The 16,107-nt window shown below is 48.0% G+C and overlaps 2 protein-coding genes across 12 annotated transcripts in view; one reads left to right on the plus strand and one right to left on the minus strand.

Moving 5' to 3' along the window:
• IFT46 (intraflagellar transport 46) overlaps positions 1-3,261 on the plus strand; it is a 16,942-nt gene extending 13,681 nt beyond the window's left edge. For both annotated transcript variants that reach the window (XM_027082172.1, XM_027082171.1), the window contains 3 exons: positions 1,980-2,040; positions 2,326-2,411; positions 2,771-3,261. In XM_027082172.1, the coding sequence (XP_026937973.1) occupies positions 1,980-2,040; positions 2,326-2,411; positions 2,771-2,866 (243 nt within the window). In that variant the 3' untranslated portion in view covers positions 2,867-3,261. The remainder of the gene's footprint in view (positions 1-1,979; positions 2,041-2,325; positions 2,412-2,770) is intronic.
• TMEM25 (transmembrane protein 25) overlaps positions 1-16,065 on the minus strand; it is a 23,360-nt gene extending 7,295 nt beyond the window's left edge. For 2 of the 10 annotated variants that reach the window (XR_003427806.1, XM_027082163.1), the window contains exons 1-6: positions 14,843-16,023; positions 14,121-14,411; positions 13,783-13,914; positions 13,459-13,489; positions 13,203-13,303; positions 12,971-13,060 (exon numbers count right to left, since the gene is read on the minus strand). Coding sequence is in view for 9 of the 10 variants with exons in the window: in XM_027082163.1 (XP_026937964.1) it covers positions 12,971-13,060; positions 13,203-13,303; positions 13,459-13,489; positions 13,783-13,914; positions 14,121-14,411; positions 14,843-15,491 (1,294 nt within the window). In the remaining variant the exon portion in view is untranslated. The other 8 variants (XM_027082167.1, XM_027082166.1, XM_027082162.1 and 5 more) reach the window with 8 other exon arrangements.
• Between the last annotated feature and the right edge of the window lie 42 nt (positions 16,066-16,107).

Below are 16,107 nucleotides of genomic sequence, written 5' to 3' on the forward strand. Positions count from 1 at the left end.
GTTTCAATTAGGATTTTAACTGCATTGTTTTAGAAACTGAAAATTCGGTAACAAAGTTTATCTGAGAGAATCAATTTTTAAGACTAATCATGAAAATTTTAGGGAAAAAATGAGGATTTGCCCTGTCAGACATTAGAAACACATTATAAAGCTGTAGTAAATAAAACAATAATGTACTGGTTAGGAATAGAAATAGATCAGAAGCACATAACAATCCAGAAACAAACCCATGTAAATGTAGAAATTTGTTGTATAAGAAAGATGGTTATTTTAAATGATTAGAGGGACTTCCCTGGCAGTCCAGTGGTTAAGATTCCGCACTTCCAATGCAGGGGGCGTGGCTTCGATCCCTGGTCGGGGAACTAATTATCCCACGTGCTGCGTGGCCAAAAGAAAAAAAAAAAAAACTAGTTTGGAATTAAATGATTAGAGATAGGATGGGTTGTGATGAGATGATTGACCAGCCATTTGAGAAAAATTAAATAGATCTAAGCCTCAACCATATGCATATAGGAATTCTAAATGAATTAAACAGTTAAAACAAAAATAAAACTATACAGGACTTGCCTGGCGGTGCAATGGTTAAGACTCCACGCTCTCAATGCAGGGTACACGGGTTCGAGCCCTGATCGTGGAACTAAGATCCCGCATGCCACGTGGTGCGGCCAAGAAGAAAAAAAGTTACTTACATATATATGTGACATTACTGTCCAAGCAAAAAGCTCTTACATATCAAGAAAAGAAAACTGAGCAAAGATGATAACAGGTCCTTCCTGGCCACGGTGCTTAAAATTGCTTCACCACGTTCCCCAAGCTCTTTCCCTGCTTTTTCTCCATGCTACTTACCTTCTAACATACTGTATACCTTACTAATTTTGTCTTTTGTTTCTCCCTACTAAAATATAAGCTCCATGAAGACAGAGTTTTCGGTACATGTTTATTGAGAAATTGTTGTAAAAGCAAAAAATTTGAAAACAATCTCTTTTCTCACAGCATTTTAAAGCTATAGCTGAAGAAAACTGTTTGATTAGGGAATTGAGTAGATGGATTGTAGTACATCCATTCAGTGAAATACACAATGGAGTATCATTTGGCCTTATTTTGCTCTGATACAGAGAAATACCAATGACATGTTGTTACATGGAAAAAGGAAATTGCAGAACCATCTACTCTGATTTTTGTAAAAAGAGAACAAAAAATTTTTAAGAAGCCAGTGGTTTTTAAACTTACAATATTAGTTTAGATCTGGAGCCTGCTGAGATGTCATGTCATTTTTTTCTGTTCCTGTGGTGTCCAAGGACCATTAGGCCTTCTAACACCAAGTAACTATAAATACTTGGCCATAACTTGGGTCCAGTTTCTTCTTCACAAATACACACAGGAAGACTGCATGGCAGTATATTTTACTTATAAAATATTTTGGTCCTGTTATATCATATGCTACTTTGGTGGTTAATGAGTATAACCATTTTACTGATCAGGGGGAAAAGAAAAGGCACGTTGTATTATTTGCTAGGGCTGCCATAACAAAGTGCCACAGACTGGGTGGCTTAAGCAACAGAAATTTATTTTTTCACACTCTGGAAGCTAGAAGTTGGAGATCAAATTGTCGGCAGAGTTGATTTCTTTTAGACCCTTGCTCCTTGGCTGTCTCCTCCCTGTGTCTTCACATGGTCTTCCCTCTGTATGTGTCTAGGTCCTAATTTCCTCTTCTTATAGGGATTCCAGTCATACTGGATTAGGATTCACCCTAATGACCTCATTTTAACTTCTCTTTTTTACGACCATATCTGCAAATATAGGCACATGATCTGAGGCACTTAGAGGTTAGGACTTAAAACATATGAATTTTGGGGGAACACAATTCAGCCCATGTCACCCCTTATGCTCGGAGCTCTTTTGCTTCAGAGAGAGTGAGTGATGCTAGGACCACTGAAATTTCAGCCTTTTGACTCGGGTCCATCCCGTGCCCCTCCTAGGTGAGCCTGCCCACAGCAGAGACTGACTGCAGCCTGGCACAGTACATAGACATGATCTGTGGTGAGCCCTTCCATCCCTTCCTTGACCCCCATCTCTGGATAAAGTCATTGTGGGCTGTTGAAAAGGCCGGTTCACTCTGAGTTGCAGCCTTTACTTTAAGCCCGTTGTGCTATTTGGCAGCACGCGAGGGTGGTATTTGGGTTTATGTGACCACCTGCTGGGTATTTAACCCCCAGAGTTATAGTCACACATCCCGTCTGGGAGGGGACTGGCCATCCTAAACAGAAATGCCCCATAGCTTCCGGATTTTTGTTTATTTCTGCTCACGGGAGTTCTTGATTTCAGCCATCCTAGACATCCCCATCTACAAGAGTCGGATTCAGTCCCTCCACCTGCTCTTTTCCCTCTACTCGGAATTCAAGAACTCACAGGTAAGACCAGCATTGGAGATTGACTTAAGCTGTAGTGAGGACTGCTGCTGTCGCCACTATTTTGGGTCTGCTGTGATTCTGTCCTGTGACAATGGAGAATGTCTCTGCCTGGAGTTACCATCACCCTTCCCCATAACGAAGGGAACTGCAAAGCAGGCAGGGGTGGGGCTTGTAAAGGAAGGGGAAGTAGAAGCAATGTGGGCCTTAGACAAGGCTAGGTAAGGATCTACAGTGGACACTCATTCTCACAGGAGAACCAAGTGGCCTAATGAATGGAAGCAGGAAGCAAGGTTAGTTCTTGCTAAAATGTAGTAACTAGTATGTCCTCAATCCTTCATATTCCCTCTCTCTCCTCACAGCATTTTAAAGCTCTAGCTGAAGGCAAGAAAGCATTCACCCCTCCATCCAACTCCACCTCCCAAGCAGGAGATGCAGAGACATTAACCTTCAGCTGAGACACCTCCCATGTCACTCTGTTTCACGGCTGAGCTGGCTTCTCTGCCCCATCTGAGACGGAGGGATCACCGTCAGCCACCTGGCGGCCTTGCCTGCCTCAGCTTGGTTCGGAGACAGCGCACGTCTTACTGCCCTCTCTGCCAGAAAGCACCGCCATGGTCGTTAAATGGCTAATGCCTGTGTCAGAGTTCCTTCCCATGGAAATTAATTATGCATCTACACTACTGTGGGGATGTGAGTTAGAATCTCTGGAATTCCTGGGATCCCAGGATGCTCAGGTTGGGAGGAAGGCTTAAAAGATGTTCTTTTGAGATAGCAATAGAATTATTTTCTTTCATTCTTAAAGTTGGTTGGCAAAGATTTTACAAATAAAATGCTCTTATCTTTCAGGTTATCCTGCTGTCCTTGAAATATGAAAGAGAGAAGGCAGACTGAGCATAGGCAGAGATAAGGAACTTGGCCTAGGAATAGGCATTAAGTGAATAGCAGTTTAAGCAAATCAACTTTGTGAAATAAAATCAAACCCCAGTCCTCCAAGGTTGGCAACAGAGGGGGAACTTTTTTCTCCCAGAACTTATTTTTTCTGGGGGTCTCCCACCAGGTAGTGCTATCTGCCTTACAGGCTACTTGCCTGTCTAGCTCCAGACCTGTCTGGTTGTGCTCTCAGGGAGCCTAGCTATCGCAGTCACCCAGGTGAGAGATGATGGTGTCTTGGACTGGGTGGTAGTGGTAGAGATGGACAGATTCAGGAAATATTTTGGAGGTTTTATCAGCTAAGCTCCAGTCAGAAACCATACTAGTTATTTCTAACAAAGGATGTTAATTTAAGTATGGGCAGTTGGTTACAAAAGTGTTGGAAGGGCTGAAGAAACAAAAGGGAGAATGGAGAGTGCTGAAGGAACAAGAGGCTAAAGGGGAGTGTCCACTGCTGGAAACAGAAGAGCTGCCACAGTGGCTGGGATGGCTGAGCAGGTCCGAGACCCTCACCCCTACTACAGCCACCCTGGGCAAGCACTGCTGCCTCCTCTATCCCACCCTCTCCTAGCTTGCTGGTGCCTCCCACTGGCAGAAATTAACAGCTGGCAAGGGAATCTGGAAAATCGAGCAGCATAAAGTATAGAAGGGAAGGTGTGGGGTACGAGACAACAGATAAGCAACCAGGAGAGGTGGAACCAACAGAACTTAGTGATAGAGTGAATGTGGGGGAGGGAAGAGAAGAAAGGGCGACTCCCAGGTTCTCTGGCTTGAGCAGCTGGGCGGGTAATGGAGCCAAGTACTGATACACGGGGCAAGAACTGATCGGAGCGGAAAATTACAGTAAGATGCTACAGCCTAATACATACCTGAGAAACACGAGACAGGAGGGGCATCGTTTCCTACAGACCCTTAAGCCAACTCTGATGTTCATCTCATGCTTGAACTGGAGCAGGAACATCTGAGCTCAGGCCTCACTTTGACACCATGTTGGGACCAGGTGCTCTGCTCCCAGATGGATGCCATTAATGCTCACATTTCACTCAAGGAAAAAGAGAGGCAAAAACGTGATAGGAACTCAGATTCTCCATCAGGTTTTCAGGGAACAATCAGACTGCCTTCTTTGGCTAGAACTGAGACTCAGCTCTAGTAAGTATAGTCGACTCTCGTTATCCACAGTAGCTATGTTCTATCAAGTCACCGCAGACACAATTAGCAAATACTGAACCACTGCTCCTGGGGGAAATATAAGGTAAGGTTCCTGTGTGCCTCTGTCATAACATTGTCGTCAGCAACCATTGATTCATTGAACTCACAGCCACCAGCACTGTAAGTCATGCCATAATGAAGCTTATCTAACGCACTCTCTCTGTAAGGCACATGACAGCCTTACTACACTTAGTTAACTCTAGCCAGCACCTCAGCACTATGCGGGTGGGGGCCATTTATTTATTTTCAAATATTTATTGTATTTATTTGGCTGCGCATGTCTTAGTTGTGGCACGGGGGATCTTTTTTTTTTTTTTTCAGTTGTGGCATGTGGGATCTAGTTCCCTGACCAGGGATCGAACCCAGGCCCCCTGCATCGGGAGCATGGAGTCTTAGCCACTGGACCATGAGGGAAGTCCAGGGGGGCCATTTTAAACACTGAAACCACCACCAACAAGCAAGAAATGAGGCATTAGGTACATCTTGGATAGGGCACTCATTTAGAGTGTGAGAGCCGAAACCAGGAGGCAGGATGTCGCCTTGTTCAGCCTCAGCTGGGAAGGTACGTGTCGGGCGACTCACATTTTTCACTGCTCTAAGCATGTTTGCAAACGATTGTAAAAACACTGCAAGTATCGATTTTAGGATTACAGATACATTTTAGTAAGTGAATTCGCAAATACAGAATCTGCAAATAATGAGGATCAGCTGCCTGAGTTACTGGCTGATGCGCAGGCCTGTAATGTTAGCCTGTCTCCCTACCCTAGCACGTCCACTGACCTGTCCGGTGAGCACTTCAGACACTGTTTCTATCGTGGGCTCCTCCTCCTCCACAATCTGAGGTTACTCTCTTTTGGCTACTTGATCTGTGGCCCTAGAAAAATAAGTTAACTTCTATGCCTCAGTTACTCTAGCTATGAAACAGTTATAATAAACACTAACTTAACTCCTAGGCTTGTCCTATGGGTGAAAATATGTGAAAAGATTAAATGCCACAAAATGTAAGATCTAATAATTATGTTACTAAGTACAAATTTTTCACTTGGCCTTTTAGACTTTCCATTTGGCTATTCTCTCCCTACCCGAGATTCTCATTTTTCTAATTCCCCAGCGAAAACCACAAAACCGGCCTGCTTGCCATGCTCTACACATGATTCATGAGTTCCCTCTTCTAACTAAACCTTTATGCAGTCTATTTTCCTGGCTTGAAGTGTCCCTCCCTTCTGCTATCCCAGGCTCTCTACATTTCTAAATAAATAAAACTTGAACACAAGTATTTACATTTGCATTCCCTCCTTTAACCTTCCTAAAATGACAGTATAGGAATTTTTTTTTAAAGGTATAAACCAGCAAGGACAGATAATAGGAAAGAAAATGACTATAGACCAGAGAGCAATACAATTTTGAAAGATGGACAAGTGGTAACAGATTTAGTGGGCAGGGGGAGGGGAAAAAACCTGATACTTGATTTCCAGTAGAGGAGAGGGACAGAGAAACCAATAAGAAGTAAGCCATTTGACACTGCAGAGTCCTGGAAAGGATCAGGAATCGAAAATGTCAGATATTTCTGATGGCATGTGTGCAGGGAGGGGCTGCAGACAGGAGGATTGGCTGAAGGTTTGTAGAAAGATGGGATCCCCAGAACCTTCCCTATCTGTGCTGCCCACCTCCTTACCCTGGCAGAAGATAGTCCCCTTTAAACCAAGGCGCCTCTGGACATGAGAACACCAAGCAATTCTGAGGACAGGAATAAGGGGCCATATTTAAAATAAGAGGACAAAATAGAGGAATGAGCAATGAGACCCTCAGCCCTCTTCTGGCTTATTCCTCCAAAGCACAATATCGGAGGAGTCCTCCCTTGGGAAACTGATCAGCCAAAGAGAAAAGACCTAAAGATATTGACAGAGAGTCTTCAAGCTTATGGACTTACTTGGTCCCCCCTACCTACCATCAACTTCCATTCAGCTTGCGGGTATCTCATTCTTGTGCATGTGTGTGTGTGTATGTGTGCGCAGGCATGCTTGCAACTCTCATTCTTAAATGTGAATGTACCGTCACCAGGCATTTGAAGAAAGCCAGAAAAAGACAAAAACAGTACAAAGGATATCAGAGAAGCAAAGCAGGCAAGATATGAAAAAAATTTTTTTAACTATAATATTCATAGAGCAGTAGTTCTCAAGTTTGGTTGCATGTTAGAATCAACTGGATATATATATATATATTATTATTTTTAATATTTATTTGGTGCACTGGGTCTTAGTTGCGGCACGTGGGATCTTTAGTTGCGGCATGTGAACTCTTAGTTGCGGCATGTGGGATCTAGTTCCCTGACCAGGGATCGAACCCAGGCCCCCGGAATTGGGAGTGCAGAGTTTTAGACACTGGACCACCAGGGGAGTCCCAACTGGAGATTTTTTTTTTTTTGCGGTACGCAGGCCTCTCACTGTTGCGGCCTCTCCCGTTGCGGAGCACAGGCTCTGGACGCGCAGGCTCAGCGGCCATGGCCCATGGGCCCAGCTGTTCCGCGGCACGTGGGATCCTCCCAGACCGGGGCACAAACCCGTGTCCCCTGCATCGGCAGGTGGACTCTCAACCACTGCACCACCAGGGAAGCCCTGGAGATATTTTAAAGATAAGTTTCCTCTCCCAGACAACACACCAGACTAATGAAATCACAATCTCTGGAGGTAGGATACAAGAATCCATATTTTTTAACTTCCTCAGATTAGTTCAATATGCAGACAAATTTGAGAACCACTGTCAGAGATGAGAAGATTCCATATCCATGAAATATTGGGCTGGCCATTGGGCTGGCCAAAAAGTTCATTCGGTTAGTGAATACATTGTTCAATAAAATTCTTGGTGAAAATGAAAAATGTGTGGGACTTCCCTGGTGGCGCAGTGGTTAAGAATTTGCCTCCCAATGCAGGGGACCTGGGTTCAAGCCCTGGGCCAGGAAGATCCCACATGCCGTGGAGCAACAAAGGCCGTGCACCACAACTACTGAGCCTGAGCTCTATAGCCTGCAAGCCACAACTACTGAGCCCATGTGCCACAACTACTGAAGCCCACGTGCCTAAAGCCCGTGCTCCACAACGAGAAGCCACAGCAATGAGAAGCCTGCACACCACAACAAAGAGTAGCCCCCGCTCACCGCAACTAGAGAAAGCCCACGCGCAGCAATGAAGACCCAACGCAGCCAAAAATAAATACATACCTACATTTATTTTAAAATAAATACATACATGGGCTTCCCTGGTGGCGCAGTGGTTGAGAGTCCGCCTGCCGTTGCAGGGGACGCGGGTTCATGCCCCGGTCCAGGAAGATCCCACATGCCGCGGAGCGGCTGGGCCCGTGAGCGATGGCTGCTGAGCCTGCGCGTCTGGAGCCTGTGCTCCGCAACGGGAGAGGCCACAACAGTGAGAGGCCCGCATACCGCAAAAAAAAACACAAAAAAACACATACATTTATTTTAAAATAAATAAATAAAAAAAATAAAAAGGTAAATAACAAAGTAATTTCTCAGACCACAATGGAATGAAGTTAGAAAACAATAAGGAAAACTGAAAAATTTTGTGTAAATTAAACAATACTCTCAACCAATGGGGCAAAGAAGAAATCACAAGGAAAATTAGAAAATACTTAGAGATAAATGAAAACAAAAATACAGCATTCCAAAACTAATGGGCTACAGCAAAAGCAGTGCTCAGAGGCAATTTATAGCTGTAATTGCTTACATTAAAAAAGAAGGAAGATCTCAAATAAGCAATCTGACTTTGCAACCTGAGGAACTAGAAAAAGAACAAACTAAACTCAAAGCTAGCGGAAGGGGGACTTCCCTAGCAGTCCAGTGGTTAAGACTCCACGCTTCCAACGCAGCGGGCGTGGGTTTGATCCCTGGTCAGGGAACTAAGATCCTACTTGCCACATGGCGCAGCCAAAAAAAAAAAAAAGCTAGCAGAAGGAAGCAAATGATAAAGATTAGAGCAGAGATAAATGAAATAGAGAATAGAAAAACAATAGAGAAAATCAACAGAACCAAAAGTTGGTTCTTCAAAAAGATTAACAGAATTGAAAAGCCTTTAGCCAATTGTCTAAGAAAGAGACTCAAATAACTCCAACCAGAAATGGAAGTGGGGACATTACTACCAATCCTACAGAAGTGAAAAAGAGCAGAGGGTACTATGAACAGTTGTATGCCAACAAACTGGATAGCCTAGATGAAATGGACAAATTCCTAGAAACACAAAACTTACCAATACTGAAAAAGAAAATCTGTAAGACCTATAATTAGAAGATTGAATCAGTAATCAAAATTTTTTTAAAAATCAAAGTAAAATACACAAAACATGAAATTTACCATTTTAACTATTTTTAAGTGTACAATCCAAGGGCATTCGCATTGCTGGGCAACCATCACCACTGTCCAGCTTATGAACTTTTTCATTATCGCCAGCTGAAACTCTGGACCCATTAAACAACGATTCCTTCCTTTCCCTCCCTCAGTCCCCAGTAACTTCTATTTTCTGTCTCTATGGATTTGCCTAGTCCAGGTACCACATAAGTTGAATCATACACAATTTGTCCTTTTGTATCTGGCTTACTGCACGTAGCATAATGTTTTCAAGGTTCATCCATGTTGCAGCATGTGTCAGAATGGCCTTCCTTTTTAAAAAGCTGAATAATATTCCATCGTGTGTATATACCACATTTCCTTTATCCATTCATCTGTTAATGGACATTTGCATTTCCACCTTTTGGCTGCTGCAAATAACACTGCTGTTAATATTGGTGTACAAATAACTGTTAGAGTCCCTGCTTTCAGTTCTTTGGGGAATAAACCTAGAAGTGGAATTGCTGGATCTATAGGGTAATTCTATATTTAACTTTTTTTTTTTTTTTTTGGCGGTACGCGGGCCTCTCACTGTGTGGCCTCTCCCGTTGCGGAGCGCAGGCTCCGGACGCGCAGGCTCAGCGGCCATGGCTCATGGGCCCAGCCGCTCCATGGCATGTGAGATCTTCCCGGACCGGGGCACGAACCCATGTCCCCTGCATCGGCAGGCGGACTCTCAACCACTGCGCCACCAGGGAAGCCCTATATTTAACTTTTTGCGGAACTGCCATACTAGCTTCCATAGTGGCTGCACCATGTACATTCCCACCAGCAGTGCACAAAGTTGAACATTAATTTTTACAAGTCTTGATTAAATAGTCTGTTGTGTCTGGAGAAATTCAGTAAAACATAGTCCAGGTGGGAAAATGCAGCCTGAGCTGTGCCTGCCCAAAATGTTGGACTGCTGTATGTTCCAGCTCAAGGTAACTAGTGACCTGCCTATTATTGGAGAGTAAAGATTAAAGATTAGGTGAGTAAAGTATATAAAAATTGGGGAATTCCCTGGCGGTCCAGTGGTTAGGACGCCACGCTTTCACTGCCGAGGGCCCGGGTTCAATCCCTGGTTGGGGAACTAAGATCCCGCAAGCTGTGCGGTGCAGCCAAAAATAAAAAATAAAAATTGGTCTTCTTTCCCAGGAAAGATTGAACTGTCATGTTAAGGGTATTAGTAATGCTTGAAAATTCCATGATCCTTAGATCAAAAAGATTTCAGAAATATCAGAGAAGTAACCAGATCAGGGATCCCCCCCCCCGATATTTTATTATGAAAACTGTTAAATAAAAGAACTTTGGAAGAATTGTACAGTGAATTCTAAATACTCACCAACTAAATCCTACAATTAACATTTTGCTTTATCACACGTCCATACCTCCCTATCCATTCGTCAGTCTATCTTACTTTTTGATACATTTCAAGTAAGTTGCAGACATCAGTACACTTCACCCTTAAACACTTCAGCATGCTGGAGAGGGTATAGAGAAAAAGGAACCCTCCTAGACTGTTGATAGGAATGTAAACTGGTGCAGCCACTATGGAATACAGTATGGAGGTTCCTCAAAAAACTAAAAAGAGAGCTACTGTATGATCCAGCAGTCCCACTCCTGGGCACATATCCGGAAAAGACAAAAACTCTAATTCTAAAAGTTACATGCACCCCAGTGTTTATAGCAGCACAATTTACAATAGCCAAGACTTGAAAGTAACCTAAGTGTCCATCAACAGATGAATGGATAAAGAGGATGATACACACACACACACACACACACAGTGGAGTATTTCTCATCCATTAAATAGAATTAGGAGTTGGGGATTAAAAGATACACACTGGGGCTTCCCTGGTGGCGCAGTGGTTGAGAGTCCGCCTGCCGATGCAGGGGACACGGGTTCGTGCCCCGGTCCGGGAAGATCCCACATGCCACGGAGCGGCTGGGCCCGTGAGCCATGGCCGCTGGGCCTGCGCGTCCGGAGCGAGAGGCCCGCGTACCGGAAAACAAAACAAAACAAAAAAGATACACACTGGGCTTCCCTGGTGGCGCAGTGGTTGGGAGTCCGCCTGCTGATGCAGGGGACGCGGGTTCGTGCCCCGGTCCGGGAGGATCCCGCATGCCACGGAGCGGCTGGGCCCGTGGGCCGTAGCCATTGAGCCTGCACGTCCGGAGCCTGTGCTCCGCGGCGGGAGAGGCCACAACAGTGAGAGGCCCGCATACCGCAAAAAAAAAAAAAAAAAAAAGATACACACTGCTGTATATAGCGATAAGTAGTAATTCTTTCAATTAGAACAGACCACATGGTGTTAAAAAATGTTTACCTTGATGCACTATAAATTCTTTTTGTGTCTTTTAATTTTTCCAGATTTAAAAGACTTAAGAGTAGAATATCACACTGCTATATATAAAACAGATAAACAACAAGGACCTGCTGTATAGCACAGGGAACTATAGTCAATATTTTGTAATAACCTGTAATGGAAAAGAATCTGAAAAAGAATATGTGTGTGTGTGTGTGTGTGTGAATCACGCTGCTGTACACCTGAAACTAACACACCTTTGTAAATCAATTATACTTCAGTTAAAAAAAAAAACATATTTGAGGGAATGAAACAGATATACAGCATTCACTCAGTCAAGTTTATTGAGAATCTACCACGTGCTCAGCACTGTCCTCGGCAGTAACGTGAGAAAAATTACAAAACAAGATATCAAGAAGGGAAAAATACACTTTGCACTCTGTTAATCTGCAATCTTTTCCACGTTGCTTTTCAAAAGTGTTCTTGGGTCGTTTTGGGATATGTGATCTCCCTGCTTTTTCCATGTTCCCCTAAGGTTTCCAGCACTGTCAAGTTATGTGCCACTACGGCCATCCCCTAAAGAACAGAGGATGGGACAGGAAGAACAGCTTCCTGCTGATGGGGTAGTCAGGGCTGGGGTCCCATAGCAGGGTGGATACTTTGAGCAGGAACCCGTCAACCTCGAGGGCTCAGGGCACTCACAGTGAACCATAAAAAGGCCAGACTTGGGGAAGCCCCAGACAGGGCCCTGGGGCCCTTGCTCACCCCCTCCCTGGAAGATGTGCTTAAAGTGCTAACACTGTAAGAAAACAAGGCATAGCTACATGCAGGCCTGGACGCACCAGACTTCTCACCTCCCATTCTTCCCCTTTCTTGTGCTAACACCAGGCGCTGGCACCACCAGGGCCCAGGCCAGAGGGGAAGTCTAGTGCCAAGTGAAGAAGTGGAGAAGGTCCAATGTATAACCTGTGATGCCCAAGAGGGGGCTGGGGCAGAGAGGTATGCAGCAAAGGGAACTGGTTTGTGCTTGGCCAGCGCTGCTGGGCCAGAGGTGAGTTCCTGTGCAAAGGGCAGGTTGGTTCTCTACAGCTAGCAGGGTCCTAAATTTTCCCTGAGGGAACAAAGCTGCATAGCATGGGAAGGAGATCCAGGACGTGCAGGGCCCTCCCAACCAGGCTTGCCCCATGCCTGCTGTACACGGTGCTGAGGAGCACCGGTGTGGGGCAGAGCTGCCCCAAGCCGACAGGATCATGCCATGCCAAGCTTAGATGCTGGATGACCTCCAGGCACACCTGGACAGACAGCCCCATCCGCCTGGGCACAGGCAATCATGCAGGCCCTCAACCAGAGTTGGAACAAGGGCTTAGGTCCACCTGGCAGCCTTGCCAAGGATACCAGTGACCCAGAGGACAAGCAAAAGTGGCAGTGGCATGGCCTCTTCCCGTTGGCAATGTGGCCAGGCCTTGGAGGAGGACCGGGAGGGTGCCCAGGGGCCAAGAATGCACCCTTTGTCTTGGCCTCAGCTCAGAGCCAGATCTCATCACTGCTCACACTGGACACCCGATAAATGTAGCCCAGCATTGGGAGACGGATGAAACCTGCAGGTCAGAGATCCCAGGAGACTCAGTCACCCTCATTACTTGGAAGTTGGGAGACCACTCTCTGCCCCTTGGGGATTCAGAGGCCTTTGGCACAAGCAAAAGGGCCGGGGAGCCGGGCAGCAGGCCCCTTTCCCATACCTCGGCTGGTGAGGAGGCCGCCGGGCTCCGGATCCAGAAGCTCTGGCTGGCTGTTGTCCTGAGCCATCATCTGCTGGTCCGCTGGTTTCCCTGTGGGGTGACAAAGGGGATGGTGCCCGGGATGAGGTGTGTGCCCAGCGGGGTCTAGACCCTCCTAAGGCCCAGGGTCTCTCTTTTTCTCAGAAGCACCTCCACAGATAAAGCTGGGGCCAACAGAGGGTCCTGGACGTACCTCTGGAGTCCGGAGTGAGGTCGTTGAGCTGCAGGTGGGACGGGAGGGACATGTTCTCCCGCGGCAGGCGCACGTTGTTGAGTTTCAGGTTGTTGGAGTCACTACAGGGCAGAAAAAGGCTTGGATGGGCCCTGGCACCAGCGGACACAGACTCCTGCTTGCGGCCCGTTCCCGAACTACCAGAAAGCCCAGGATCCCCCCTGTCCCCATGCTGCCTCTCCATTTGGCCCATCTACACAGCCCCAGGGAGAGTTACCTAGAGATCAGGGATGGGCGCCGGGAGGGGCCTGAGGAGAAAGAAACCACAGCAGTGTCTCAGTGTGCCCACCTGCTCTGGGCTCTGCCCCCTGCTCTCTTCAGGCCCAGAACCCTCAGGCAAGGGGTCTCTCAGATGCCCAGACTGGCTTCCCAGTGCCTGGCCCTGCTACCTGGGATGCACGTGGTCTAAATCATGGCCATGCCCAGGAAGACCTGTCCTACCACTTGTCAGAGACGTTCTGCCCATGGCCTTGCTGCCCACCCCCTGACCTCGCCTCCCCTTCCCCAGCCACCCTCTGCCCCCGCCCTGCTTTGGCCCTACCTTTGGTCTTCTTCGCTTTCCTGCAGACCAGACAGGCCACCAAGGTGCTGAACCCCACCAGGGTGCCCAAGGCAAGCCCTCCGGCCACAACGATCCCCAGCAGTGGCACTTCCACCCGGGTGGCCAGGAGCCCTGCAGGTCATTCTCTGGTTAGGTTCCACACGGGCAGGGCCCCCCAACTCTGAGATGCCACAGGTCACTACTCTGTCCTCCTTGCCCCAGGTGGCCAGGGACAGCTTTCACCAGACTCGCCCAAAAGGCAACAAGCCTTCCTGTTTCTGCACCACGATCCCACACCCATCCGAGGCTTTGCTGGGCCCGTGGCTGGCAGTGCTCACCTGGGGCCGGAAGCGAGGCGCTGGTGACACCCACGTCGTTGGTGGCCACCACGGACAGGTTCTGTGGCAGGCTGCGGAGCTGCAGTTGCACGGTGTGTTTGGTGAGCCAGGGGTAGTTCTGGGCATCCAGCACCAGGAAGTCAGAGGTGTTGACAGTCACCGGCCCATCCTCGTCGATCCAGGTCACGTTGGCAGGCGGGTTCGCACGCACCAGGGCAAAAAGGACGACCAGGAGGCCCGGGCCTTGAGCTTCCTGGTACTTAGCCCCAACCTGGGCAATCTCCGGCTTAACTGGTGCAAAGCAGAGAGAAGTATGTTCCCACCACAGCCCCTTGCACACCTTCCCTTTCTTCCCAAACCCAGAAGGGAGCCAGGGGTCTGGACCTCTCCTTAGGGGGCACTGGGAAACAGGATGGCTGGGTCTGCCAGAGAGGCAGCATTTCGTACAAATGAAGATTAAGAGTATAAACACTAGAACCAAAATGTCAAGATTTGAATCCTGGCTCTGCTGCTTACCAGCTGTATGACCCTAGGCAGATTGCTTAACCTCTCTGTGCTTCAGTTTTGTCGTTTGTAAAATAGGGACAACAATAGTAATTACCTCATAGGATTTTTGTGAGGATAAAGTGAGTTAATATTTGCAGAGTGCTTAAGTGTTTTTTAAATGTCCTACCAGACCACTTGCCTGGTGGCAAGTCTCTGTCCACCTGAGAAGCACTCACATTGCACATTGAGGAGGACGGAGGCGTTGGCTGACCGGCCACTGTCTGGGTCTTGCAGGGAGCAGTTGAGCTCATGCTGGGCCCGCTGGGCAGTGACAGTGAAAGTGCTGGTGCCTCCAGAGAAGGCCTCCCTGCCCACGCTCAGCAGTCTTGAGGTGCTGGTCTTCTGTAGCTGTCCATCCAGGTACCAGGCCAATCGGGGGGTGCCAGGCCCCCCTGCCACCCAGCAGGTGAAGGTGTGGCGTTCATTCTCTCGAAGTGCCCGCTCTGCCCAGGTATGACCATCAATTTGTGGCGCCAACTCCCCCCAACCTGGAACACAGGGGATTCTGTGGAGAGCTGGTGGAGGCTTAGTACTGTTCTGTGGCCGGGATGAGGTCCAGTTACAGAAGGGCAGCAGGCCAAGAGACAGAGCACCTGGGTTCTCTAACCAGGGACGGCTGGACCTTGGGGAGGTGGATGAAGGGAACCCAACTCTGGTGCCTGGAATGGGTACCCAAACTGAAGGTGCAGGCAAGGAGGGGACAGAGGGGGACTTGACCGCACAAATGCATGGCCAAGGGATGAACAGGGGTGTACCTGAGCTCAGAAGGGCCGGCAGGAGCAGAAGTGTGTGCGGGAGGGTAGCTGGCCCTGGAGGCAGCGCCATGGTGGCCCCGGCCTGGGCCCCAGGCTGCCGAGAGAAGGGGGCAGGCCTCGATGTTAGCCAGGTGAGAGCAGACAAGCTTAATAACTGCTCCAGGAATTTACTCTCCAGAAACAAAAATAAACCATGCGCGGAAACACAAATGTAGAATGATCCACAGTAGTGAAGGCAAGGACGCAAATGGTCGAGCCCAAAGGTCCAAACCAGCCAGCACGTACCTGTACACCTTGCGGGCACAGAACTGAGCGCTGACTCCACGGGACAAACAGGCACACGCTCGCAGGTACACAGAAGCAACCTGCAACCGTGCAGCCCGCACCCGGCCCAGAAACACGCGCGCGCGCGCGCGTAAACACTCGGGTACACGTGCCCCTCCCCCAAAGGGACCGTCCTTCTCCCGACCCCGGCTCTCTCCTGCCCGCTTCCCTCACCCACCTACGCCCCTTCTCCCCTCCTCCGGATTTGGGCCGAAGAGAAGAGGATCCGGGACGCGGGGGTCGCGAAGCATGCCCGCCCCCGCCTCGCCCCGCCTTCCGGTGCGGCTCACCTGGCTCAATCCCCGAGAGCAGCCGGAGCGACTGCTCAGGTCTGATGAGTACTGCAGTCATCCGCAGGGGCT

The sequence above is a fragment of the Aethalodelphis obliquidens genome, unplaced genomic scaffold (genome assembly GCF_003676395.1).
Source record: "Aethalodelphis obliquidens isolate GAN/ISIS:26980383/991018 unplaced genomic scaffold, ASM367639v1 scaffold46, whole genome shotgun sequence".
Taxonomy (NCBI): domain Eukaryota; kingdom Metazoa; phylum Chordata; class Mammalia; order Artiodactyla; family Delphinidae; genus Aethalodelphis; species Aethalodelphis obliquidens.